Source organism: Rhipicephalus sanguineus, chromosome 8 (genome assembly GCF_013339695.2).
Source record: "Rhipicephalus sanguineus isolate Rsan-2018 chromosome 8, BIME_Rsan_1.4, whole genome shotgun sequence".
In the NCBI taxonomy this organism is placed as follows: domain Eukaryota; kingdom Metazoa; phylum Arthropoda; class Arachnida; order Ixodida; family Ixodidae; genus Rhipicephalus; species Rhipicephalus sanguineus.
In genome coordinates, this window is record NC_051183.1 from 84679976 (window position 1) to 84707729 (window position 27754).

Consider the following 27754-nt stretch of genomic DNA (forward strand, 5'->3'; position numbering starts at 1 on the left):
CATTCATTTAAGTACGACATGTACTCATGCTCAGTCGTGGCTCCCCTCTCATGTTTACGCTGCCTTCGTCATGCCTTGGGCGATCTCCTCGCATGGCCGACCTTGCATACTGTCGTCGAGCTTACGAGCAACTGAGGGCACATGGTCGATGTACGCAGCGTAAGGCTGAGTTGATGCTTGAGCATTGCACGAAAAGTCCTTCTTATCTTCCAGCTCGCGACCAATTAGCCTCCGAAACTGATGTTTTAGTTTTTTTTGTAAAGCGATCGATAGCCTTAGATGCCTCATCAAAATCCAAAATTGACCGTCCGCATCCCTCGGCGTCGGTGCCAACACGAGTGACGCACCACCACGCGATGACCTCACCATATGACGTCGTCATGACGTCACAGATCACCACAATCTGTGACGTCATCATGATGTTACTATGAGGTCATATAACATGAAGTCACATGATGACGTCATCGCATGATATGGTCGCTTGGTCAAAGATGGGCCGATCGCAGAGGCGGTGCAAAACCAGGTGAGCTTCGAATGTCATAAATTAACAAAAACGCGCAGAGTGAAATAGGTGCATTTTATTTCTCCTTGGCAAAGAGTGTCCAAACTAAAGTGCCTCGCCAATTCGATCTCAACAGCTTGTACATAAGTTGTGCGGTCTGCAGCCACATTCAACCTGTATCTAGCTATGCTTTTTCTTCAAATATGCAAGCCTACATAAAGTATACTGGCGTGCATATGTCGTATAAAACTGCAACAAAAACTTTGCGGCCATCTCATGGAGCAGGGAAAAACCTAAGTCAGCTGCGCCGCAATGCACTAGTGTTATACGCAGAAGCATATCAAAAATGAAAAGGGGCTGCTGTCACGGCCCATAGTGTGCCTACAAAAAAAGCCGCACCTCCCCGAAGGGGATCGTGAGGAAATGCGAATGCATTTGGGTGCACCCGATGAGTGTGCGATTAATTAATGAAGAGAGAAGAGAGTGTGCACGTAAGCATTATTTATTCATACATCTGCACCTGTTCGTGTTATCGTTGTACCTGACGGCCACAATCACCGCCTTGTAGTCGCTGATGTGCACGGTCAAAGGGTCTTTGAGAAGCATACGCGCGGCACAGTTTCCCGTAAAAACCAGGTCAATGCAACTCCCGTGAATGCGGCACAGAGACAATGCATAGAGTGCTTGGTCTGCATGTACTCCACCAGCCACTCGCCACTCTCCTTGCGCACGTCAACGTTGAAGTCGCCGACCAAGACAATGGGATCGGAGGGTTTGGAGCGCACACGCACACTTTCCATAGAACGGCGTCCCGAGCGAGGTTGGGCGCGAGGTACACGGTCACCACAAAGACTCCGTCTCCGGTGTAGGCAAGGGTATACAAGTCCTTGTACGGAGACGCGTCTCGAACGGGAGACGTGGCAACGGGGTGCGATATCAGTTCCCGTACTCGCATCGTGGAGCGAGCTCCGCGATGCGAGCGCCCTCACCGGGTACACTCCTCCTCTCCCTTACCTTCCGCTGCTCCGCGACGCGAGCGCCATCACACGCCCGCGCGCTCCTCCTCCTCCTTACCCTCCGCCGCTCACCACCTGCTCCGGTTGCTAGGCGCGGCGCAGCTGTTGCTAGGGGCGAGGAGGCGCGCGCGCGGAGAGATCTGTGCGCACGCCGACCAGGGACGCACGACAACCCCCGACTAAGAAATGCATTCGGATTTAAAAACGTGTTCATTTTTTCGAGGATGGATTTCGCAGACCACCCAATAATGGCTTCGCGGACCCGCATTTCTGAACCACTGCTCTCTTGTGTGTTCTTTTTCTGCTGTAATGTTTCCAAGCTGTTGATTTTACGGCAATCACATAAGGTTTTCATAATAGGGGCGACAATAAATTAATGAAAAAAAACGAATTGAAGACTTTCATCAAGAAGGACTTGTCAATATTTGTTTTTGTTTTATTTTATTGTTCTCAGAGGTCAGGATATGCTTCTACGAAGTAAATATACCGACATCAAACCAGATCCGTGCAATTGTTTGTATTACTTGTGCCACTGATATATGGTCTGTACAAAATACTTCATTCCTCTTTATTTTCTTCCACTCCGTTCAACAACATCTGTAAGAGACGTCCTCCCAGTTACCAGCATGAATCCCCAGATAGAGTAGTTGAACTCATTAAAGGGAAAGAAACCCGGCATTTCACGCTGTGTGTTTACTGCATCCGTTCGTGTGTGGGACAAATTGACCATTCTATCGCGCAAAACCTTTAAAAAAACATGGCTGATCCCTCTGCCATAGGAATTTGTATATCACGAAAGCGAAACGTGTCTTCACAGACGTAGTTAAGCGTTTGTCGTGCATTCTTTCGGCCCAAGCGCGAAGGAATAAATGCTACAGCAACGAATTGTAATGTCACGCGAAGAACGGCAAGCAGCTCGAAACTTGCAACGAGCTGCTCAAGCAGAAAGGACGCACGGAACGAACGTACACAGGATGAGCGCGAACTAAGTGTCGCAGTTGTAACTTATTCCTGTGTGAGCAGCGTGCTCTTTTCGCAAAAGCGGCCACTGCAGTGAGCGAGGTGACCTTCGCGCTCTCAACCCAAACTTGTGGTGAGAGCACAAGACGTACAAACCACCGCCATCACAAGATAAGCGCGTGCCCGACCGACCCCGCCCTGTAGAGGCGTGCGCTCATCCCCGTGGCTCGACGACCTTTAAAGCGCGCTCTTCGAGCCCTTCGCGCCATCTCACTAGAGATAAGAAAAAAAACGCCAGGCCTGCGCGGAAAGCGCAGCACCGTTACAGCGAAAGCTGGAAGAGTGGCATTTCTAGAGCCCGTTATAAACACTCTTGTGGCTACTAATACAAGCACATTAGCAGCGTACCCACTATGCCACAAATCATAACTTTTGGAAAGTTGGGAAGCACCCACTACGACATTATTTGTTATTTTGCGGAGAAGCGAAGTACCATTTGTAAGGCATTATGTGCATTTTGTTGATGCGACGGTTGATGACAATGAAGAATTAGGAGGGAGCTCTTTGTAATGGGTTGGAAGCTTTAAACGACGCACTAGTTACGTAATTCATATTGTGTGACGCCCGGTCGTTATTTAACTGTCCCACCACGCTTTATAACATACGTTAACCGGAGAAACGGTGAGCAAGAGAGAGAGAGAGGGAATTAACTTTATCGAGAGCGTGAGGAAATGGATCATGAGAGCCTTATGGGCTTCCTTGGCAACCAATAGAAGTGCACTTCCGAGGAACCCACTACGCTATATATCATCATAATTTTTGTGAAGTAAGAAAGCAGCCACTGTGCAATTTTTCGTCATTCTGCGGAGAACCGTGGTACGCGCTAAATACCTGTAAGGTATTATGGGCACTTTGTTGATGCTGTGGCTGATGACGATGCAGAATTCTCGCAAAGGCCTTTCAAGCATTCAACAACCCACTCGTTGCGCAATTCGCATTGTGTGACGCCCGGTTACAGAATTCGCGTTTGTGTGAGGTCTGGTTATTTTACTCTTCTACCACACTACATTACATATATTAATGTGGTTCCTTCTCGACATGAAGCCTTATCGTGCATTTTTGCAACGCAGTTTCAAGCACCGGCATTACTGTAAGTGGTGTCTGTTATTGATGTACATGTGACGTTAATAAACCGGCAATAAAGAAAAAAAAACCGACATGGCCTTGAGGTAGAACACTGGGCTCCCACGCAGAGGGCCCAGGTTCGAACCTCGTTCCATCCAGGAAACTTTTTCTTATTTCCTTTTTTTTCTTATTTCGTGCGATAGCAGTTACGGACACCGGTGGCGGCGGACAACTACGGCGCCAAAAACGGCCATTGAAATGATCTCATAACAGCTTTCGCTGTAAAACACGCTGATGTACCACCGATATCTGTGTACCGCCACCGGCAAATGGTGTAGATAAATAGCTTGCCGTTAGCATGGCATGGAACTTGCCGCCTGTGGCCGAATCGTTTCGCGCCGCGCGCTACGAAGCGACGGATCAAAAGTTCGACTCCCGGTAATGGAACTTTCTCTTCTAGTTAATTTTTACAGCGAAAGCTGTTATGAGATCATTTCAATGACCGTTTTTGGCGCCGTAGTTGTCCGAGATGTTTAGAATTTGCCATGCGTTTGATCCGAGACGGTTGTTCGACGGCGGCCGCCTCGGAAGGCAAAGGAGGACGCGGCGCGCCGGCGTCTTTTAATACTTGTTTCTTTCCTTGTGCGGGCGTGTTGAGTGAACGGTTGGCGCCGTGCTTTCCCGCTGTCGTCTGAAAGCGGCCGCGCACGCCTTATTAACGCGCTCGTTTTTGACTGTGCTGCGTGATCCTATATGAATAATGATTCTATGAAGATAAAGTGCTAAGCGAATAAAACTATTATAGTTGAAGATATACTGTAGAAACAGTCCAGTATCAATACGGTAACGAAGTACTATCGGCGTCAAATGGAACGCGAACAGCGGCAAGCATTCGCAAAGGTTTAGTACGTGCCGTGCAGTTATTACCATGGACATGCGTCCACAAGCGGTTTGGCAGCACTGCGTATATGCACGTCTGTCCATGGTGATGACCGGAGGGCGCGCGCTATGCAATTGTGAATGCTTGACCATCCCATCCAGGGCAGAATTAGCAGGTGAAAATGACTTTTAATGCCACGAGTTCAATTTGCATGTCACATTTGCATCACCGTAGCCAGAGTAGTCAACGCAGGGCAAATAAACAATTTTTTTTGTTTACGGAATTCACTCTACGACTTCTAGCGAGCTAATCAACAGCACGTGAAATTTTTCCAAAATGCGCGGATTTACATAGAATTACATGACTCCAAACCCTCGCTTGCAGCCAAATAAGCTTGAAATTGGAATTTTGCTATTTTTAGTTTGATCATTATTATTATTATTATTATTATTATTATTATTATTATTATTATTATTATTATTATTATTATTATTATTATTATTATTATTATTATGACAGGGAAGTTGGCCCATGGGCATGAGACATTTACATAACAACGCAAATGTGCGTCGCACGTGAAGAAGCAAGTTCGTTTCGACCATGAAGTTTAATAAGAATCGGTGGAACGATGAACGTGCCAATCACTGTAATTTGGGAGGGCGAAACGGTCGATGACCGGCTGCTATGAGGTGGAGAAGGTGTACTTGATTGTTCTAGATCTGAGCTCGACCTCAGCAAGTGTGCCACGTCCACTGCAGTGACAGAGGTATCACAAAAGGGGCATGTGGATGCGTGCGCTGTGCTTTAGTGTTGCGGACTATGGGCAATCACTGCCGGTGTAAGTGCAACCTAAAGGCGATGTCTCCGAAGCACAACCTCAGTGTTTTTCATTTTCTTAAGTATCCACATTGGCGGCAGCTGATACTTCTTAACAAGAAACGAATGCTTTGTATTCGACAATATTTCTTGCACAACTATAAATGGCGAAGAGTCACTGCGCTGACAAAAAGTCGTTGTACCGTGTATATTTCATCTGAACATGATAGGTGAAACACGCGCGTTTACCCATGGTGCACAGTAGAGCCACATATCTTGTGTTTTTACCAGTCGTTAATAACTATGCGCTGAAAAGATGGACATAGTGTTACTGTTACGAGAAGCGGGGCTGGTGAACGCGTTACTACTTGTCCTTTTTTTTTTTACTTTTCGAGAAGTTTTTGTTATTCTGCGCGCATGTTTATGGTTATTTAGTGCTTTTCCAAGTCGTAGTAGTGATATGTCCTAACGGATAACAAGGGAACTTAGGGATCTTGCGTAGGCCTTTGAATCAGCGTTTGATCTGCGGAACGTGCGCAGCATGTCCGAGTTCATAGGTAACATTGGGCTATACGTAGATATTCATATATCTTCCAGCACATAACTTGCGTCTGTTGCTATTCCGTCACAAAACGCAACTCTTTATCCGTCGCGATCTGCTAATAGGAGTGACCGACGGAAGAGTCTAACGTAAATCTGGGCTCACCCTATATGTTTGAACCACGGAGAAAGAAGTATTTGAGGAGGAGAATCTCTAGGCCGCGGCAGCGCGCGAGGGCGGCGCGATAGCGTCACGGCGGAATGTGGTTTACGCCGAAGGACGACAGATAACGCTTTCGGCCTGTTGCCATCTTATACACGATCTTCTATGGACGAGAAGCATAAAAATCGTGATAGCGCCTCGTACGATGTAAAATTTCCAAGATTTCTGTCTGTAACATCAATCGCTGGATATGACAGATATTTTAGCTGCAGTTACTAATCGATACTGCCAGAATTATAGGCCGTATAGCGCTTGAAACGAACTGCTGGTAGTCGCCCCTGAGCAGACGACGTCTGCCGCCGCATGCACGCGCTCCTCGCTCGCATGCTGTGCGCGCGCATGCGCAGGTGGCCTTGGGAGGGAAAGTTCCCTTCGCGATTTGCTGGTTTCTTTCTCTTTAACGCTCTCAGTGGCTTCCGCGCGTTGCGCTGGCGGCGCCGACTACTCGGTGTTTGCGCGCGCTTTTCACGCCGCGACAAAGGAGAGTGCAGATTTCGGCCAGTGCTTCTTCAGGATGGGGCGTAAATGTGTCTTGCCCAACTGCAGCAGTGGGTACGCGTCCTGCAAGGAGAAGGTAATTACCTACACAGTTCCTAGTGACCCAGTGAGGTTGGAAGCGTGGGCTCGCGCCATACCAAGAAAAGACCGACAGCTGACGCCTCGTGACTACGTTTGCGAGAAGCACTTCTCGGACAGTGACATAGACAGCCGGTGTTATTATGGCGAGCTTGCTGGCGAAGTTCTCCTTGACAAGCCGAAACGGCCAGTGTTACAAGACGCCGTGCCTTTAATCTTTCCGCACGCTGTCCCAGCTACTTGCCTGCTGTTCTCAAAAAAGATAACGTGAAATTTCGACCACCTGGGGTTTTGTAACGTGCACCTAAATGTAAGCACACGGACCATTATCATTTTCCCTCCATCTAAATGCGGCCGCCGCAAAACCTAAATCTGAATTGATGGCATATAGTGTTAAGTCCCATCAAACGTTGAAATAGATTACACCTCACTCCTTGAGTTCACCTTATTAAAAATTATAGATTTCGCGTTGTACAAAATATATCACGCTGGTAATTTTCCTTATGTGACGCCATTTTTCTCCTTAATTTACGGAAAAAACTTTGACTGCGCTTGAGCTTCGCCTTTAAGAGTAGAACGCGATAGCGTAATCGGACCCCGTGCCCATCACTTTCTCAATTGCTACCCTCACCGACACCGACGCCGACACCGGTATTTCTGCGAAACGAGCTTTTTAACGCTGTCGCGTTAAAATTTGGAGCCGGCAAGGACGCACAAAAACACATCCATTCGGGCGTGAAGCGCAAACGGCGAATCGGCGACGAATGGCCTTGAACCGACGAGCTTCGTCGGAGAGCGCGGTGACAGGGACGCGCGCATTTTTCCTTCTCCGCTAGCAGACTCACGACAGAGGGCGCGTGAGCGCTGTGCCCGATTCCGTGACTATTAGGACGCCCGAGCGAGCGCAGTTTCGCCTCCTCAAGAATTCTCGCTCCGTGGCTTGAACCGCTTCGTAGTGAACCGGTGACTATTATTATTTTTTCTTAGCTCAGGTTCAGGTTCAGGTTGCTTCTGGTTCGGTTACAGTTACGCCTAAAGTATGGTTCTGGTATATTTGTGGGTTTTGGGTGCGCACTTCGTACGACATCGCGGCTTTAATGCAAATTAAAACAGCAGCGTTCAATCCAAAACACAGTGGCCCGGGTGTACTTAGGCTTTCTAGTTTCGTCAGACAAGCTCCCTTTTTATTACACCCCCCACATGCAGAATTATTCGGCGCGTGGATGCCCAATGAAGCGGAATGTCTGACCATACACATGACCGATTCAACGAGACAGGCATTCGCAACAGAGAAAGTGATTAAGAAGTTGAGTACGTGCTAAGTCTGAATAAGGTGTCGTTATCGTATATAAGAAAGCGCCTCCAGGATGCTGAAAATCAATAAGGGCATCTAGAGAAAACGAAAAAATTACACCATCTCCCGCTAAAGGGGACCATGAGGCGATGCGATGCCGGAGCACTTGCAAGATCGCGTTCCGTTGGCGTTCGTTGGGCATGCTACCGACCTCGCGTCGGGGAACGCGAAGAGGAACGCTACGCGCGTCTTGTCTTTCCTCTAGCCTGGCCGTTAATTCTCACAGGGCGAGCGGCGAACGCGGTCGACAGGCGGGCGAGAGGGGGGCAGCGTAGGAGAGGAGAGAGAAGGGGAGGGGACGCGCATGCGCTCGAGCTCATCGTGGCGTTGCGCAGGAGAGAATTTCGGCATGTCTAGCCATTGGTCTAGCCCGCGTTTCAGAGGAAGAGTGGAAAGGGGGAGGGGAGGGGGTATGGGAGAGGGGGAGGGGAGAGGCAATGTGGAGAGGGAAAGCGGAGAGAGGGAAAGTGGAGAGGGGAATGAGAGAGGGTGAAGGAGAGGTGTGTGTGTGGAGAGGGTATGCGCATGCGCAGTAAGGGTGGTCACGCCGCACACCACCACCACCGGATTGAGCTCCGCCTTAAGATACTTCGCATCTAAAATAACTAATATCCAACACATGTATTGGAATATACGTAAGAAGATTCTGTCTCAACGCGTCTATTTCAATACTAAAATAATCGTATTGTGCAGCGTATCAGTGCGGCAAGGCGGCACTATAGGCAGACCTCACGCGACCATTGAGGCCGTGGCGTGCACGAGGTGTCAGCAAACCCCCGAACCTCTGACACGTAAATGCTTGCTTTTGGGCTTCTATGGGAAGCCGAATACAGTAACTATAGGACCACAGCTTCGTCCTCGCCAGCTGTTTACTTATAGGGGGTCACAATCGAGCCGGACGCATGCCCAGTGGCTTACGCTAGGCTCATTCCCTTATAAAAAAATTTGAGGCATGCGTTATGTTATAGTCATCTAATCTAATTAGTTATGTCCTGTTTTATCACTTACATGTAAATATTTGAACAACTATAGGTTTGAATAATTTTGATTACGTTCATTTTGTTTTATTCGCTTGCTGTTTTTTCCTTAGTTGCCACTCTTTGTTTCTACATTTTTATACATGTATTCACAGGAGGTCCCCCAGACAGTTTTTACTTTGGGACCTCCCTCTGTATTAGACCAAGTTTCTACTTGCACTGTATTGTATTGAATATTGAATAAACACTCTCTCTCTCTCTCTCTCTCGAGAAGCTTCAGTCTGTTTAAGCCCACACGGAGACATACAACACAGGTGCTGTGTTGTATGGCTCCATGTGTTTGTATTTCTATCTTCGCGTTACACCGTGACGATCAACTTTGTTGAATTCTGGACTTCCACAGCGGTGGCACCCTGCTGGTACTTGCACAGAATACCATAGGTCGGCAAGCTCACTCACGAGTCCACTCACTCAGACTCGCTCAGACTCAGATTGGGCCGTCAGCCTGAGTCTGAGTGAGACCGGGTGAGTAATATTTTGGTGAGCTTGAGTCCGAGTGAGTCCGGTTGCGCAAAATTTTAGTGAATCTGAGTCCGAGTGAGTCCAATTGAGGAAAATATTGGTGAGTCTGAGTCCTAGGGAGCCCTAAGCGCAAAATATATTTCTCGAGTGCGTCCGAGTGGGCTCCACCTTTCGTTGCCGACTTATGGTCCTATCTACTCATCTTCAGCATTACTATCTTCGACAGAGGGAGGTGGTGCAGACTCTCGCGAGGTAGGTCCCGTTGTAGTTGAGTCAATGGGCCTGGCGTCCTCACTTGAAAGTGGCCGCCGAGTTCTGGGGAGGGGCACGGGGCGGCGAATCTCCGGCTCTTCAGCGACAGGAAACGTTGCCTCTACTATATGATCTGCGTGAACGAATTGTTCTTGATTTCCTACGTTCACCACGTATGTCACACCACTGATTCTTCTGATGATGATTCCAACGATCCATGCAGGGTCACATGGTCTAGTTCCTTTCACCCGAACCCTGTCACCTTCTCTAAACTCGCGCCAGCGGGCAACAGGCGGCTGGGCTTGCCGTCGCTCGTGGTTCTCCAGGCGGTTGTGGAGCTCAGGGTGCAGCAACGTTAGTCGTGTCCTTGGAGTCCATGACAAGAACAACTCGGCCGGGATTTTTCCAGTTGCAGCACATGGTGTGTTGCGGTAGTGGAAGAGAAACTGGTCTACGCGATGTTGAATGGATTTTGAAACTCCCATTCCTTGTTTATCCTTCCACTGATTTTCTAAGTTTCTCTTCACGGTCTGAACCAGGCGTTCTGGAGCTCTATTAGACGCCGGATGATAAGGTGGTGTCGTCTTGTGGCGGATTCCGCTGGATGAGAGGAAAACTGTAAATTCCGATGACACGAACTGCGGGCCGTTGTCGGTGACGACCTCTTCCGGCAGGCCAAAAGCCGCGAAAATAGTTCGTAGTTTCTCCACCGTTTTAGCTGCAGTTGTAACAGACATGCACCTATCTCGAGTAAGTGTCTACAAGAACAAGCAACCAGTGAGGATTGCAATACGCAAAGTGAAGATGAAGTATCTGCCATGGTCGCGTCGGCCACTGCCACGAAGTTATAGGCAAGCGCGGCGCGGCATTCTGAGTTAACTGGCAGCTTGCGCACTTCCTCACAGTTTTTTCAATGTCCTCAGTTTGATTAGGCCACCAGACATGGCTTCGTGCAAGCATTTTCACGCGCGTCTCGCCCGGATGCCCCTCATGCAAGAGTTTCAGTACCAAGCATTTCAAAGAATTTGGCACGAGCACCCGGTTGCGCCATGTGATACAGTCTTTGTCAATAGACAGCTCATAACGTCTAGAAAAATAAGGCAGAATAGCTTCTTCTGTTACTTTAAAAGGCCATCCATGCTTCGTGTACAGCAATACCTTGGACAATACTCGGTCCCGGCTAGTTTCCTTGCGGATATTATCAGCCGATACCGGCAGCTCGTCTGTCACCGAAAAGAACTGGACGTAGTTACTGACGTCCTTGATGTTTTTCAGTGGAATACGTGACAGCGCGTCAGCATTATCCATCGAGCTGCCCTTCCGGTATTGCCACGTGTAGCGATATGCTGCGAGCAAAAGCATCCATCTTTGTATTCGGGCTGCTGTTGAGGTAGATATTGGTTTGCCATGTCCAAGCAACCCTTTTAGAGGCAGATGATCTGAAAAGATCGTGAATTCGCGGCCGAAGATATACTTATGGAAACGCTTTATTCCAAACACAACAGCCAATGCCTCTTTTTCCAGCTGGAAATAACCCGTTTCTGCTTTGCTCAGTGTGCGTGAAGCATATGCTATTGGCTTTTCTTGACCGTTTACAACATGAACAAGCACCGCTCCTACTCCGTAGGTAGAGGGATCTGCCACTAATCCAAGTGGTTTGGAGGGATCATAGAACGTCAAAATGTTCTCGCTTGTTAGCCATTGCTTGCTCTCTTGGAAGCAGCGCTCTTCTTCAACTGACCAATGTCACTTTCCATTCTTTTTCAGCAGGTTGTACAATGGCTTAAGCTTGGAAGACATGTCCGGAATGAACTTCGCATAAAACATAAGCATCCCCAGATATTGAGCTCCGTCTGGTTTGTGGGAGCCGGAGCGCTTCTCACAGCCTCAACATTTTCTGTGCAAGGGCGCACGCCTGAATTTTCCATAATGTGGCCTAAATACTTCACAGAAGGTTGAAAAAACTTACATTTGTCCTGCTTCACTCTAGCTCCATGGAGTTGAAACCTTGCGAGCACAGTATCCACTCGAGTCTGGCACTCTTCGATAGATTCTCCGGCTATGAGAACATCGTCCAAATAACACACGACTCCTTCCAGTCCCTTCAGCATCTCGTCCATCAGAGACTGAAAAATTACCGGGGTGCTTGAAATACCGTAAGGCATACGCAAACATTTAAACAAGCCAAGGTGCGTACTAATAGTAAGCAACTTCTGAGAATCTTCATGCACGGGAAGCTGCTGGAATGCCGCGGTTAAATCAAGCACTGTAAAGACTGTTCCGCCAACTAGGACTGCGAAAATGTCCTCTACGAGCGGCAATGGGTAGTGATCAGTCTTTATGGAAAGGTTTAATGTTACCTTATAGTCTCCGCACAATCTCACCTTGTGGTCAGGCTTTGGGACAATGACAAGTGGTGTGGCCCAGTCGCTCTGCAGGACGGGCTGCAAGATTCCTCTTTCCTTGAGAGCGAGTAGTTCCTGTTCGACGACTTCCTTCAGCGCATAGGGAACAGGTCGAGCCTTACAGGAGACTGGACGAGCCTCTTCTTTCAAGACTATTTTTGCTTGATAGCCCTTAATCAAACCAACTTCTGGGTTGAACACATCCCTATACTTTTGCAGCAGGAGTTTCACGCTTTGCTCTGCTTCCACGTTGAAAACGTTACCCCAGTTCAGCTTGAGCTGAGCAAGCCAGTCGCGCCCCAGTAGGCACGGTTGAGTTCCCAGAACGATAACAACCGGCAAGTTTTTCTGTTGACCTTGATACTCAACACACACTTGTGCTTGCCCTGTCGTCTCATGTGGCGTGCCGCCATAACTTTTAAGGTCGAGAAGACACTTCCTCAAAGCTGGCTTCTGTGGCAATTAAGCGTATATCTGCTCGTTAATTATAGATACTGCTGCACCGGTATCTATATACATGCTCACAGGATGCCCAGCAATTTTGACCTCTACCAGATAGGGCGGCTGTATTTGCTTGTTTAACTCAATTTGAAAAATTGCAAGTGGTCAGTCTCGTTCTGCACTTCAAGCGTATTAACATCTTTGCCATGCTTCTTCCTGCACACCTTCGCTAAGTGACCTATGTTCTTGTACCAGCGGCATCGAGCTTTATGGTATTTACAGTCACTTTCTTCGTGCTTATCGCCTCATCTATGGCAATTTTCACCTTGACTGAAAGCTTGCGGTGCGCTCACCTTAGGCTTTCTCTGTGTATGGATTTTCTTGCCGACAGCGTGGATGGCTTCGTCCATTTGCGCGTTTCCCTCGTGCGATCGGAAGCCCTTGGACTCTCTGTCAGCGAGATCCGCGGCCTTTGCCAAGTCGCACGCTGTTTCAAAGTTCAACTCTTTTTTCTTCAGCAGCGTCGCTTGAACGGCCAGATTGCTGAGTCCCGCCACGAACCGGTCGCGGAGCGCGTCGTCGAGAAAGTTTCCGAACGCACACTTGGCTGCCATGTGTCGCAGTTCTACGGAGAACGCCGAAACTGACTCTCCCTCCAGCTGGTGCCGGCGGTTAAACTTGAACCTATCAGCAATCACTTGGTTACCCGGCGCATAGTGTTCCTTCAAGACTCTGACGAGGTCTTCGAACGACTTGTCATCCGGTTTAGCAGGCAACAGCAAATCTTTCAGGGTCCTGTACGGGCGTTTCCCTAGGGCAGTGATGCCCGCGGACTTCTTCAATCTGCTGTCTTCGATTTGCGTTACTCTCCAATAATGCTCGAAACACTCAACATACGAATTGAAGTCTTCGTCACCTCCCTCGACGTAACGGTCAAATTCCCAAAACCTCGACATCTTGAGCCGCTCTGTAGCCAGCGGGACGCAGGACAGACGGAGGCCCGACGCACGGTGCCGATGATAGCTAGGGATCCGCCGCCATCGCTCGTCGCCAGATGTTGTAGCAATCCAGACGCACACTCGATGCCAACGAAGGAATGCTCTTTATTCACAGAACGTGCGCGTTTAAGTAGGTTTCCTCTTTTGGCTCACTCCTCCCTCCCCGGGAACGAAATCGCGCACGACCTGGCTCGAGAATTGGCAGGCCGAACAGGTGCAGCACGAAACCCGGGGACGGAGCGAGACCGCATGGTTAGTTACGAGGAGATCACAAAACACTACAGGCTAGGAAGGGCTCGCTTTCCCCCGGCACACACCTCGCTAAGCAAGCAGCAGACGACGGCTTGGCGCCTCTTACAGATGAACACGTTCCCGAGTCCGGTCGCGTATCACTACTACTACCCTGAGTTATACTCCGATATGTGTAGGTTTTGCAATCGAAGGGCGGACCTGAATCATATATTGTGGGCTTGCCTCAGAGTGCCAGGGCAAGACAGAACATACACTAACGGAGAGCAGTGGGAGACGGCACTGCTAAGCCCAGACCCAGAAGTGCAACTCCAAGTCCTTCGGCAAGCCGAGGGTGCCACCAGAGCTCAAGGACTCATGGCTGCCACCTAGGGAAGGGAGCCCATCCCTCAAATCTTGCCGTCTTAAATAAAAGTTATTTCCTCCTCCTCCCTTTTGCCTGCGGTGGTGCTGCTGCGGTCGTTGATGTTGGCGCGTTCACACAGCACTATCAGCCTTGTATCGGTTTGCGTTTATACTCAAGCAGTTAGGGGTTGGAGTGCCATGACATCCCTCCCGCAAACACTTCCATGGGAAGTTCACGATACAAATATCTCATTTGAGTTGTGTATTGCCTGAAATGTGCTTACTGGGTGGGTATATGATAATGATGATATATTATGTAACGTGATAACTCGTGTTTGAAGCCACAAGATCAAAATGCATATCGTAGAGCACCGATTATGAGAGATACTGGCGTTAAAAAGGATTCACACCATGATCGAAAAAGCAAATTTTACGCCAATGGACTCATGAGTCGACTCACTCAGGCTCACTCAGACTCAGGTGAAGCAGTGAGTCTGAGTCTGAGTGAGTGCGGCTGAATAATATGTTTGTGAGTTTGAGTCAGAGTGAGCCCTCAGAGCAAAATATATTTCTTGAGTGAGTTTGAGTGAGCTCCAATTTTTTTGCCGACCTCCTGAGTATACTCGCTGTTAATCTAGGATTTGCTCCTTTGTTCCATCGTGCTGGTTCTCTGTGCTTGAGAATTATTGCACTTTATACTGCTCCATGAACTGAGGAACGAAATAAATACACACAATAAAGCACCATAGCAAGAAGGTCGTTTAATTTTGCTTGAAGGACGTGTCGGGTTTTTTTTTTTTTTTTTCCGGTGATGAGTCCATAGATATTTCAGGTTAATGTACAAATATCCAGTTGTAAAAGTTGCTTTTGTTATGATCTCCTGCGAAGTTGAAATGGAATATTCTGCCATTCTTTTTTCTTTTTATATATCTTCTTATTTATTCCTGTTAAGCAAAAATGAAGAAAACAAACAAGAACCTTGATTCTTATTCTAAAACAAAGTGAAGTATTGAATTCGATGTATTATTTCGATTGTGCCAGTTCTTTAAGCGGTGTAAGCATAAAAACGCTATTATAATTCGGCGACAGGGTCACAGCATGGTAGAAAAAGCTAGGATCGAAACTTTTATTGTTTAAAAACCATTTTTGCGAACATGGAGACAGCACTACGACAAGTGGAAAGGTAACTAATCCATAAATTTCGTGTCTGCGTGGTTTTGATTAGTCACCGCTATTCCCTAGACTTGCGGGATACGCTGACATGCTGCCTTGAAAACAGACGGTGTAAAAGTCCACTATAAGCAAAAGGTAAACTCGGTCTCGCGCCGTCGTGAGCGCCACCGCGTGACTCGACCCACTAATTCGACCAATTCGACGTGACTCGAACCACCAATCTCTTTGCCTGCCCTTGGTGAAGGACTCTGGCCGAAAGATAAAAGGATGTATCTGCATTCATATTTAGTCGGGTGGCTTAGGGACAGCACTATCAGCTTGAAAAGCGGAATTCAGCCAACGTTTATTGTTTCGAACAGTGGTGTTGCGATGGTAGTACTTTGTATCTGAAGATAAACGACATATTATTTCATGTATCAGAAATACAGATACTGATACACGTCTTGCGAGACGTATCGCGATACAGGTAAAAGACGCCCGGATAGTATGTAAAGAGCATTGAAGATACAGGCATTTTCGATACTGCACATCAGCAATTCTTACGATGGAAAACACGCAATACTTACTTTGACTAAGTGTAGGTTTATGTGGTCGTCCTGGTCGAGATTGAGATTGCGATCGAGATGGAGATTCTGGCCGAGACGGAGGGTGTGTTCGAGATGGAGATCGTGTTCTTTGTTGTGTCCCATGTATTCCTGCACCCATACGTGCTCCTGTTTGGAAGATATCAAGAGAAGAGAAAAAATGACAACCATGCAGCGTTTAACTAGGTTTGGCATTCCGCTACCGCACATGCATCAATGGAAAAGCACGTGTTTAGCGGTAAATGATCCGTTAGAACCGGTGTTTCAAACACCCGGTCCGCGGACCTCTCGCTAGTGGCACTGCCCGCAGGGACTGAAGTATTCTTTCATATATATATATATATATTAGTTGACTCGCTGCATTGAGAACCTCAGGCACGACAATGCTATGCTTCATTTTCACACCTTTTTTTATAAGAAAAGCAGGGGAAAGAAGCAGGCAAAAAACATGCGTTTTTGGCATTACACCGGTGATATAGATACCGGTGCCCAACTAAGCGAACGAAATTGACTAAAGGTCCAAGGTAAACCTTCAGTGAACTACGAGTAGGCAGCTTCACGCTCAGGTGCCTCGTGAAACAGCATGCTGTACCAAGAATCTCAGTCGAGCAGAGTGGTGACCAGTGGTGTGCCGTGTATTGGTGAATTGCATTCAGCAGTATGATGATACCAGTTTTTAGATGCGAAGCATATTATGGCGGAGTTCAATCCGTTGCACTCTAAGGAGCAAGAGAGTGCTGGGCACTCTCTTTGGGAGGGTATATTCTTGTCTTATATTTAACTCCCTTATCCAGAGTAAATCACATCTTCTTGAGGCAGAGTATAGTAATGCCCCCAGAATGGGTTACAGTACTCCACCTCAACACAGTAACACGACTCTTGCCGAAGCAGAGTAGCTGGACCCCTCTGAAAGGAGTAGCAGTACACCTCAAGAAAGAAATAGCAGAACTCGGGCCGAAATGGGTCCTTAAAATTTCTTTTGAGAGTTTATTCATCCGTAGATCGTAATGATGACATAATCACAAAAAAGAAACACGTGCAAGCGAGATTCGAACCAGCGACCCTCAGATCGTGAGTCCGACGCGCTACCGCAACGCCACACTCGGATACGACGAGCTAGTCCTTTTTCTTTTATGCTGTCACTCATTGCACTACCATGTCAGTGATCTGTCTTCAATTTCTTGTTTAGAAACGCCGGTTTGAGTGTCTCCGTACACGTGCCAACCAAACACAAGATAGTTCACTTGTTTGTTTTGTGCTTCCCGGTATCAGAACGTGAATCCGGCCCGTGTCTCAGGAAACAACATTAGCGTAACCGCGGCTATGTGCGGCGTTCGCATTGACCGGCTAAGCAGTTAGTCATTTCTGTGTAGAAAACGCTGTACTTCTGAACTGCACATTGAACACTTCAGTTTTCCTCACGCCCTTGGACATATTTTCGGTCATTATTGTTCAAGTTCCGCGACTACAGCCGTAATAGCGCACTCTAGCCGTACGGACCATTTAGCTTAGGGCAGTGTACTCCGTGCGCGACGTTCGTAGCGAAAAACGTGGATTTTGAAATACGAAGCATTTAAAAACTTTTCGAGTGTAGTTTCGATCGTCGACTGACTCGATGAGGTGATATTCGCTTATTCAATTGCAGAAATCCAAAGCTAAAACGTGGATATTAGGCTTTACTCTAGTGCCTTCCACTACACTGAAAAGCACTGGGAGGCGCTGGATTCCAGTGCATTCCAGTACACTGAAAAGCACTGGGAGGCGCTGGAAACGCTGCTTTTTTTTATTAATCGTATCCAGCCCCGCGACGGACGCAGTGCTCTCTATTGTATATGCGTGTGCTTAATAATGAGTGGTCATCGCTCGCGGTATGCCGGCACATCGATATATATATATATATATATATATATATATATATATATATATATATATATATATATATATATATATATATATATATATATATATATATATATATCCATCGTCGTGCATAACCAGTCGTGACGCTAGTACCAGATCTTGACCTCCAAGGTGGTGCCGGTGGGAGATTTCTCCTGTGCGTTGTTGAACAATATAAAATTCGCAGCGTGCGCGTTAACTAAAAGCCGAATTTTTCTGTCTCTCATTCCCCATTAGCAGCCATTGGCATGTTCCAGTAGGAAATGTTAGTAGAAGTAGAAGTGTAAGTGTTAGCTAAAAGCCGACTTCTTCTGTCTCTCATTCCCATTAGCAGCCATTGTTTACCTCCAAGGTAGTGCCTGGTGAGATTTCTCCTGTGCGTGAATAAACAATATAAATTTTGTTCAAAACGCCGTTGATTGATGAAATAAACCAACGAAAGACGCCAGATGTTTTCTAAAAGCAAAACGAAAAGACGCCAGATGCTTCTAAAGCAAAACGAAAAGACGCCAGCTGCTTAGCGAAAGACGCCAGATGTTTTCTAAAGCAATGGTTTTCTAAACAATAAAAATTCACAGCGTACATGTAAAATTAAAGTGAGCTGCAAGTCGTCATAACTCTCACCGAACCTTTAGTATAAACGCGCCCGATCTCACGTCGGTGATGATGTACTGGGCAGAATTCACGGAAGATTCACGTTTTACCGATGAACCTCCGCAGCTTCGCCCACTCATCATCATTCACTCCGTGGATATGCTGTGATTTTTTTACTCTTGCGATACCCTTACCAGTTTTTAGAGTGTGGTGGTGGTGGTGGTGTGCGGCGTGACTACCCTTACTGTGCATGCGCAAACCCTCTCCACACACCTCCTCTCCCATCCCCTCTCCCCGTCTCCACTCCCCCCTCTCACGCACATCATTCTCTCTTGCGCAACGCCGCGATGAGTGCCAGCGCATGCGCGTCCCCTCCCCCTCTCGCGCACCTGTCGACCGCGTTCTCCGCTCGCCCTGTGAGAAATAACGGCCAGGCTAGAGGGAAGACACGACGCGCGTAGCGTTCTTCTCCGCGGTCCGCGACGCGAGGTCGGTAGCATGCACAACAAACGCCAACGGAACGCGATAGTATAAGTGCTCCGGCTTTGCATCGCCTCATGGTCCCCTTTATGGGGCTATGGTGTGATTTTTCTGTTTTCTTGACGGCCCATCAACCGAATAATCGCAATGAAATCAGTATTCGAAAACGTGGAGTTATTATTTCCCCGCACGAAGCACTACTGCCAAAAAATCAACTCCAACACTTGTCAAATGGGTGCCGTAGTGCTACAGTAGAACGGCCGAGGGGGGTTGAGCCCCTCCTTAAAAAATGATGGAGGGGCCGGGCCCCCTGGGGCCGCTCCTGACTTTAAGCCATGCCTGCCCGCACAAGTGCCCCCCTCCCATATATTTTTGTCTTAGTATGTGCATAAGCTAAAACGTGACTGGTTGCAATAATGATTTTTTTTTCGTGAGACCCCCATGCATTCGCCATGTGTTAAAAGATAAACCTGTAACAAAAGCTCTATATTTCAAAATTAGCGTCCAGATTTCAATCATACTGGATATCAGTATCGATACGTTCGTCGAATCCTGACGCCACATCTCCTTCAGTACTGGGCGATATATGATACGTATGATACGTGATACATTCGAAAGGTCTTCTTTGAAATGACCATTGGCTGACATGCGAGAGGCTAAATTTTGTTACTGCGACCCGCTAGGTGAGGTGAATGTTGGGCCCATGCTTTAAAACAACAGAGTGTACCATAAGTCTTCAGAGATAAACGAAAAACACTCGGTTGGAGTTTTCACACTTGTACCTCCTTATAGCTCTAATTTCGTTACGCCTGATAAAGGTGTGCAACATATGGTTATGTTGACTAGTTCCGTGTTTGCAACGCGCAATCTCATTTGGCACGCAAGAAAGGTATCACGGCTTCGCCCTATTTGAGCCAAGCCTGAAGGAACAGAGGATCTGGTTGGCCTTCCTTTTGTATCTTTATTTCTTCTTTCTTTCTGCTCTTACTTTCTATTTCTCTCTGTTTTTCGTATATTTTTTCGTGTCTGTTTCTTTCTATCACTTTCTCTCTCTTTGTATGTCTTTCTCTGTCTTTCCGTAATTCTATATCTGGATTCGCTTTTTTTGTCGCTATTTTCTTTTTCTTTCTATCTCTTTCTTTCTCTCCCTCTCTTTCATGTGCTTCACGTGTTCCACTTCGTGGAGCAGAGTTTTCGTTTATTCTTCGCTACTACTGTACTGGGTAGTGGGCCTTGCCCAATTCCTGTGGCGCATACCCACGACCAAACTGTGCATACCCACACAGTTTGGCCGGACGGAGCACAAGTTACCGATAGCTTAAACAGCTGCGCTGGCAGGGTTGCCACTGACTTTCGAGTAAATGTCGCCAAACGGCGAGCAGAAAGTCGCCAAAAGTCGCCATTTTGTTACGAATTTCGCCAAAAAGTCGCCATTCTAGATATGTGCGGCATATCCTAGTAATAAGAATTTCCACTGATGTATAGCCCCGTAGAATACAGTGCCATTCAAAGCCCTTAAAGTATATTGACATTTCTCAATGCCAGGCGCATCGCCCCTTCACCATGGGAGTGCTTGGTGCACCGGGTTCTCCGACTAGCCGCAAGATGTGCGCGGAGGCGCAAGTATGAAAGGATAAAACGCTCATGATATCCTTCCATCTCTGTCCGCTCGTTTCAAAGGTAAAAGTGTGGTAAACCTTACGCGAAAGCCGCGAAGGCGTTGTTTGTAGACAGCTTTACATCCCCTCATATGAAAAAAAGGATTAACAGGTTTATTGAAAGTAGTAAGACAGAATTCTCACAGGTATCATTCATTAGTGAGTCTTATGCCTTTCAGTGCGAACTAATGTGATACCGGACGCCACTGTCCCTTTCATATATAATCACTTATATCTACCCGCGTCAATCCAGTGCGTTTTAATTGAACAGGTAGACATTGTAAAATGTTATATAGCAATTGTATTCATTGCACACGTCCACCGAGAACAGTAGAAAATGCCTGAATAAATCATTTTTTATTGCACGAACACCCGCGTATCCGCCCATCTTTGCTATACGAGCTCGATTAGGGGATACTTCAGCGGTGAATAGGTCGCCAAGCTATTCAGAATAGTTGGAACTTTGGCGGAACAAATGGCCGGAACACACGACCAACCCGTCATCTAGCCCCTTCAGAAGCGAAACTTTAGCGAAGCTCTGAAGCATCTAGATGAATCTAGATGAATGGAGGAGATACACACGAGTTACAGGACGGACATACAGAACGGCGCGCAATGTGCACCTCAAAACCCAGAAAAATACAGAGAATAGTGCCGCTCATTCGTTGGGAAGGCACTGAGCTTAGGATGCATAACTCAGTGGAGACCTAAGCTGAAAATCGCCAAAAATTCGCCATGTCGCCATTCATAATTTTAGGTCGCCACGGGCCTCTCAAATTCGCCAATTTGGCGAAAATTAGCCACCATTGGCAACCCTGTGCGCTGGTAAACTCAATTCAATGTCGACGTTTTTTTGTGCATGCGTTCAATGTGCGGCAGAAATACTCAACGTAAGTGCAAAAGTTCTTGCACTTGCGTTCTTGAATCATGGCTTCAACTAGCCATTTTATTCAATAAAAAAAATGTCGCCCGCATCTTCCCACGGGGGGAACTCGAGTAAATGCGTCGCAGAGTGGTGGGGGTATCGCGTGAATGTTGCGTAATTTGGTTTCGCAGAAACGTCGCGCTGCCCGAGTGATGGATCCGCTGCTCGACGTTCAGGAACGGTTGCTGCTTCTCGAGCACGACGTTCAGGATCCGCAGCCCGTCGTTGCCGTCTCGCAGCAGCTCCTCGTGCACGAAGTTCCGGGTACCGCAGCTCGCTTCAAACGCTTGCGTTCAGCGTCGTATGCTCGTCTCTTCGCAGCCTTGTCTTCTGCGTTGCTTGCTGTTGTTGACGCCGACGACAGTGAGGGTGGGGTGACCTTGCCTTGAACGAGTGGTGGGACGCTGAATGAAGGTGCTGTTGCTTCCATCACATCTACTCGAGTCAAGCAAAGCGTCAAGGCAAGCGAAAGCCAAGTAAAGACGCCCTTGACTGAATTCCGAACGCGCGCTCCGCCGCTTATATACACACCGCCCGCGTTCGATCGAGAGGAGGGAGGGACGGAGAGGAGGGAGGGAGGCAGGCAGGGAGAGGAGAGGCCTGCTGCCGGCACGAGACGAGCCGAGCATGCGAGGGAGGGAGAAGAGAGGCTTGCTGCCGGCACGAGACGAGCCGGGCATGCGCAGTGGGGGTGTGGACGGCGGCCGACGCCGCAGGTGCGACTAAGAAATGCTGCGCATTTAAAACTTGGAAGACGCTAGGCCTTCGCCTTCAAGAGTAGAATGCGATAGCGTAATCGGTCCCCGGGTGCATCGCCTTCGCAATCCGCCTTTTCCGCTCGGGGAGGGCACGGCGCCTCCGCGAATGTGCTCTCCCCTAGCGGAAAAGTCGCGGAACGTCTCATCATCTCGGTGGCTTTGCTGCTGGCAATACCGGTTGTCCCGGCCCCTACCTAACCTCTACCAAAACTGCAGATGGCAGCACAGGAAAATGAAAGAGGCGGATTGCTACACTCTAAGACAAAATCGAGCATTTTGGGAGTGTTTCTGCCACACAACAACAATCATCATCCACCTCGCGTACTTTCCTCGCATTATCACCGCAGTCGTGGCACTTCCCGGTCACGAACGGCACGCGCGTTATCAGCGTGACATAGCATTCTTGACAGGAAAGTGACGAGAGCTGGGTTTTCAAGAAAGGAAACGCGAGCACGCCAGATGACGATTATTGTTGTGTGGCAGAAATACTCCCCAAATACTCGATTTTGGCTTAGAGTGTAGCTTGGCTTCGGTTCTCGGTGGACACCTCAACCGTGCCGCAAGGACGCGAGCGTCTGTACGCGTAACGTTGGCCGTTTCAAGCTGCCCTAAAATGCCTACTACAAGTACACTTGGGAGGTGCCCACTACGCCGTAATTCATCGTTTTGCAAATCTGCGAAGGCCAACTGTCTCCGCAAGGCAACACGCGAACCTATGCAGCTGCTCACTTTTTTTATGCTTTTAGAGCTGATGATGATTAAATATGTCTGAGAGCTTTGTAATGGGTGGACATTTAAAACACCCACTCGTTGCGCAATTCACATGCTTCGACGGCTGGTGCCATTCTACGCTTCTGCCACGCAATATTACATGCGTTAAGGAGACTCTTCCCATTACATCACATTCTTATAATGTTTTTTTTTTTTCGAAGCCGTTTCAACCAATGGCGTCGCTCTGTGGTAAAACACCTGCTTGCTACGCATAAGGCCCGGGTACGATTCTCCCTCAATCCTGATATTTTTATTATTCATTTTATTTGCGTCGTTCTCGAGTTTTCGCTCCCGGAAAACGCCGATCTTTCGCTCGTACCAATGACGCCAAAACCGACGCCGATGCCAGCACCGGAATTTCTGCGAAACGAGCTCGTTAACGCTATCGCGTTCACAATAGCAATATTAATATCTTAATTTTTACGTGCAAACACCACGATATGATCATGAGGCACGTCGCATATAGATTTTCATGCACAATCAAAGTTGTACACACGAAAATACATGGGTTCATGGGCCCTTATTACCAAGTATCAGAGGCCAGTATCATTACAGTACGTTAAGACTGCAGAGATAACGCTCTCCTATTGCCGCTAACTTGGAGTTAAGGTCACATAATTTCACCATCCCCGGTTCCGTCATCTGAAGGAGATAAATGGGACAAACATTGCTGAATGTTTTCGGAAAACGCAAGCACGTTGGGCACCTCCAAACCTGGCGGCTGTTTATATACTTATATTGACATGCGCACTAGAGTTTATACATTGTGACAAGGCTGACTCGCTTAGCTGTTACACTTGTTAGCGGTTGTTGCAGGCAGCGCCTGAGTGTATTCAAACTTCCTCGAGGGCTTTCGCAGGCTGGAATCAAATCGCGCGCATTCCTGAATTCTCGCGTATCATCTGCAGCGCACGTGAGCACGAGCGATAATTGATGAATGTAATATGACGCATTCAAAAATGGTGCCATGTTCCACACAGGGATGAGATTGTGGACGATCGACGACAGTGTGCGCGGCTGATATTGTGCTGTGAGCATTCCCCTTTTTCTAGGCGTAGGTTTGTCGTATACTGCGTTTATTCATCACTGGTTTGACAGCCCGTTGCTCACAGTGACAACCAAGTGACAAAATGGTCACGGGGTCGTGACATTGACGAAGGCAGCAGTCGGCGTGTCCAAGATAAAACTTTTTATTTAGGCGAACGTTTGGCCGGGAAACGGGAAGTCAAACTACAGCAATGTACACTGTGCACTGACAGCGGCGAACAGAGCGTCGGACGTCGATAATCTGATCAGCGGTAAAGCGCGTCGGCATATACACACGCGGCATCGAATGTAGCGTTATCGCTGGCGCTTGCTAAACTCTTTAAAAAACTTGACTATTCGCGTCCTGCGCGTAATCTTGACAGAATGATCTCAGACAATGGTGAACCTTCACGAACATTGTGACGTCATCGCGTGAAGATCTCAACGTCCCGTCGTGGCAGACCTGATCGCGGGTCGCCAAAAACCCCGCAGGGTAATTCAATAAAGTTATAAGCAACCCGATGCCTTCCGTCGCCCGTTTGTGGGCTGGTGTGCCTGTTTGATTGTTTTCTCGCCAGTAGGCGGCTGTTCTGTGTACGACAATCTCCAGGATAGCCCACTTTATTTTGCACGGACCCTAGGGACAGCGGTACAGCAAAACTTGCCAAAAACCAGAAGCCTTCGGTTAGGTCACCACAGCTGTCTTGGCTGGCAGGCACTTAAATGCAATAGTGGAAAATCGTATGCGTGTTATGATGACCCCTATAAGCCCAATAGGAGTTATCACAGAATACTACACATTATGGGAAGGTTGCCCAGTCGGGAGTCTCTCTATTAGTGATGGCTTTGCATTGGTCCCCTATCGCGAATCACCAAAGAGCGATGTCCTTCAACAGCACTGACAAATCTAATCATCAAGACAGCCTTGCGATATTCCTGCCAGTATGCAGGGTGGAATTCCTTCTGTGCAGAAATAATCGTTTTGAGATTTCCGGTCTGTAAGCATGCTGCGAGCGCATATATACGAAGTTTCGAACAGGGTGTCGAATCAAACCCGAACTCGAGACAGAATTTTGGCCGCTACTGAATATGAACTCCAAGTGATATTAGTAAAATATCCCTAAAGCGGAACCTATCTTAAACTGAGAAAAACAATATCGCTACGGAACACAGTAGTAAATTGTATAAGCGACAACAGTTGTTCCAGTCTTCATGGGGATTGATTGATATTGAAGCTCGTACAAGCATAAACGTGCGCAGGCTTCCCCGTCAAGGAGGGGGGGGGGCGAAGGTTCATCGCGGCGCCCCCCTCCCTATTAAGTCAATGTATGCGGCAGACTCGGCGCCCCGCTGTGCGCACGCCTATGTGTACAAGTGTTTCTGACCCGGCCGTACCTGACTTTTTTTTTCAAGAGGGGTGTGACTTCGGTAGGTGCACATGCGTGCGTGTGTTTCTATGCGTGCATGTAACATGTACTACACGGAAACTACAATAGTTTCGGGGGTATGTTTATACCCGCTATCACTCTCGGGCTACGTCTCCGTTTCGGGTGTAATTGCTGTTGCGGAAATAGCTCCATAGATGAAGAGACAGAGAAAAGGTCACTTATACAAAACTCTGTCCTGCTGTTGAGTAAGCATTTCTAGACTATATGTAGCTTATCGATTTGCTGCACTAGCTTAGACAAGGCGATGTAGTATTTCACCAATCTTAATATGGTCATATTTCCTTATGGTGAACCAGAATGATGTAGCTTTTAACTCAGCAAGCACTGCACTCAACTAAGCGTATAGGTATGACGTACGGATCTCTTTGTCATTAACTTCAATGCGATTGTCCCCACACTTAATCCAGCCGCCCTGTCACTTGTTATTAGCACCTATCAATTAATTACAAATATTTGTTGTTTAGCCGACTACGAAATGTTTCATTTTATTTTAAAACAGTCAATTGTTGACGGTGGTTTTTCTCGTATATTACGATTCGAAACCAGCCTCGATGGTTTAGTGGTTATGGTGCTCTATTGCCGACCCGATGGTCGGGGGATCGAATCCCAGCCGCGGCGGCAACATTTCGATGGAGGCCAAATGCGTGAGGCCCGGGAACTTACATGTGCGCGTTTGGAAACCCCAAGTGGTCTAAATTTCTAGAGCCCTCCACAATGGCGCCCCTCATAATCATATCGGGGTTTTCGGACGTAAAATCCTAGGAATTATTATTAGGAGAAAAGCCTTAGATGCGTCATCAAACACAAAACTTGACCGGTTTCCCGCGTCGGCGTCCCACGTCGGCGACGCCAACACGAATGGCGCAAAAATCATCATCACGCGATGACGTCGCCATTTTACGTCGTCATGACGTCACTGTGGCGTCACATAACTTGACGTCACATGGTGACGTCGTCACATGACATTGCATGGCCAAATGTAGGCCGATCCCGGAGCTAGTGCAATACAAGGTCAGGTGCCGAAAGCTTACAATGCCTCCGATCCTGGAAGCACTGCGAAACCACGTTATTTACAGAGAGCTTTTGGAGGGGGGCGTGGGAGGTTCAATGCATCGACTTAGAAGGAGAACGACAAGGTCGATTTCACCTTCCAGTCGACCGAGGGAGATGCATGAGGGACCCTGAGTTTTTATTCCGGTTCGACCCGCTTCGAAACTCTGTATTTTCGAAAGTTCACATAAATGTTTACCTTTGTTTTTCTTTCTCAGTATCATTAGTATTAGGAAGAAACCCACGAAGGAGAAAGCTCAGAGATGGCTTGGCGAATGGAGCTCAGGAATGGAAACCCTAGTGCAGGAATAATTCTTGGTCACCACTGAGCCAGTGGTGTAACTCGAAAGAACGAAAGGGAAAGCATTAAGGGCTCGTGTTTTGGCTAGACAAAAGCTAGTTAAACCAACAGACAGTGAAGCCAGGTAAAGCATGGGGAGCATTATTTGCAGTTTTTAGCTGTAGTGTAGTAATTACGTCAAACGAGTGTTTATTGTTGAGCTTCCCGCTCGAAAGAAGATCGCGTTCTACGTAGCGCCAGCTGGCAAAGAGTGTTCCACACTCGCCGTCATGGCTACGAGACGCGCTAGCGAACACCCCCTGGATGGCACACACGAAAAAAAAATACCAGATAATGTGAACGAGAAATCGACCGCCCCTGTAGCTCAATCGGTACAGCATTGGGCGCGTTATCTGAAGGTCTTAGGTTCGGTCTCTACCAGCGGCAAATAATCGTCCCTGTGCCTCCCTTCGCTTCATTGTCAGTTGGTTTACCTAGGCGTGTAGGTCGTACAAAGACAACTGAGTGATGGCATGAACGTCGCACAGCTAGGGCTGCTAAAGAAAAAAAGGTCTCATTAGTATATTATAGTTTTGTGCCTGCGGCGAACCGTTTTCTGCACAGGAAGAAAACAATTATTAGTGAAATTTTATATGCAGTTTCTCTTTGGGTTTGCACTTCTAGGCCCCGAAACGTCGCAGTACCTTCTCAGAATAAGTGGTGTTACAGTACCTGTCTCTCCACCTGAAGTATATCCCTCATTAACTATCCCTTGAGGATAGCGTCCCCTTCCTGCGAGTGCGGATGTCGGAGCATTTTCCAACGTTGACAAAGCACAGAATATGGCGCATACAACTAAGACATTTAGGCGACTAAGCCGCCCCATATTTTGCTGATTCAAATGCCTTCAAGCACATGTTTCCGTTC

At 47.7% G+C, this 27754-nt stretch overlaps 1 protein-coding gene across 2 annotated transcripts; it reads right to left on the bottom strand.

Annotated features, from left to right (window-relative positions):
• Window positions 1–1973: 1973 nt before the first annotated feature.
• Window positions 1974–27754, bottom strand: LOC119402184 (uncharacterized). 2 transcript variants are annotated; one of them, XM_037669301.1, is made up of 4 exons: window positions 27560–27754; window positions 15921–16067; window positions 11713–11869; window positions 1974–2115 (listed from the first exon to the last, which is right to left on the bottom strand). In XM_037669301.1, exons 1-4 carry the CDS (start codon window positions 27587–27589, stop codon window positions 2087–2089), a joined length of 363 nt encoding a protein of 120 aa, XP_037525229.1. In that variant the 5' UTR covers window positions 27590–27754; the 3' UTR covers window positions 1974–2086. The 2 variants fall into 2 exon arrangements, 1 of the variants encoding a protein (XP_037525229.1); XR_005185665.2 differs by lacking the exons at window positions 1974–2115; window positions 11713–11869 and adding an exon at window positions 14922–15125.

Coding starts and splice junctions, on each gene's coding strand:
- LOC119402184 (XM_037669301.1), bottom strand. CDS start 27,589: ATGAGGGATATACTTCAGGTGGAGAGACAG. Junction 16,068..27,559: donor TACTTCAGGTGGAGAGACAG/GTACTGTAACAC, acceptor TCTTCCAAACAG/GAGCACGTATGGGTGCAGGA. Junction 11,870..15,920: donor TAAACCTACACTTAGTCAAA/GTAAGTATTGCG, acceptor GTAATTTTTCAG/TCTCTGATGGACGAGATGCT.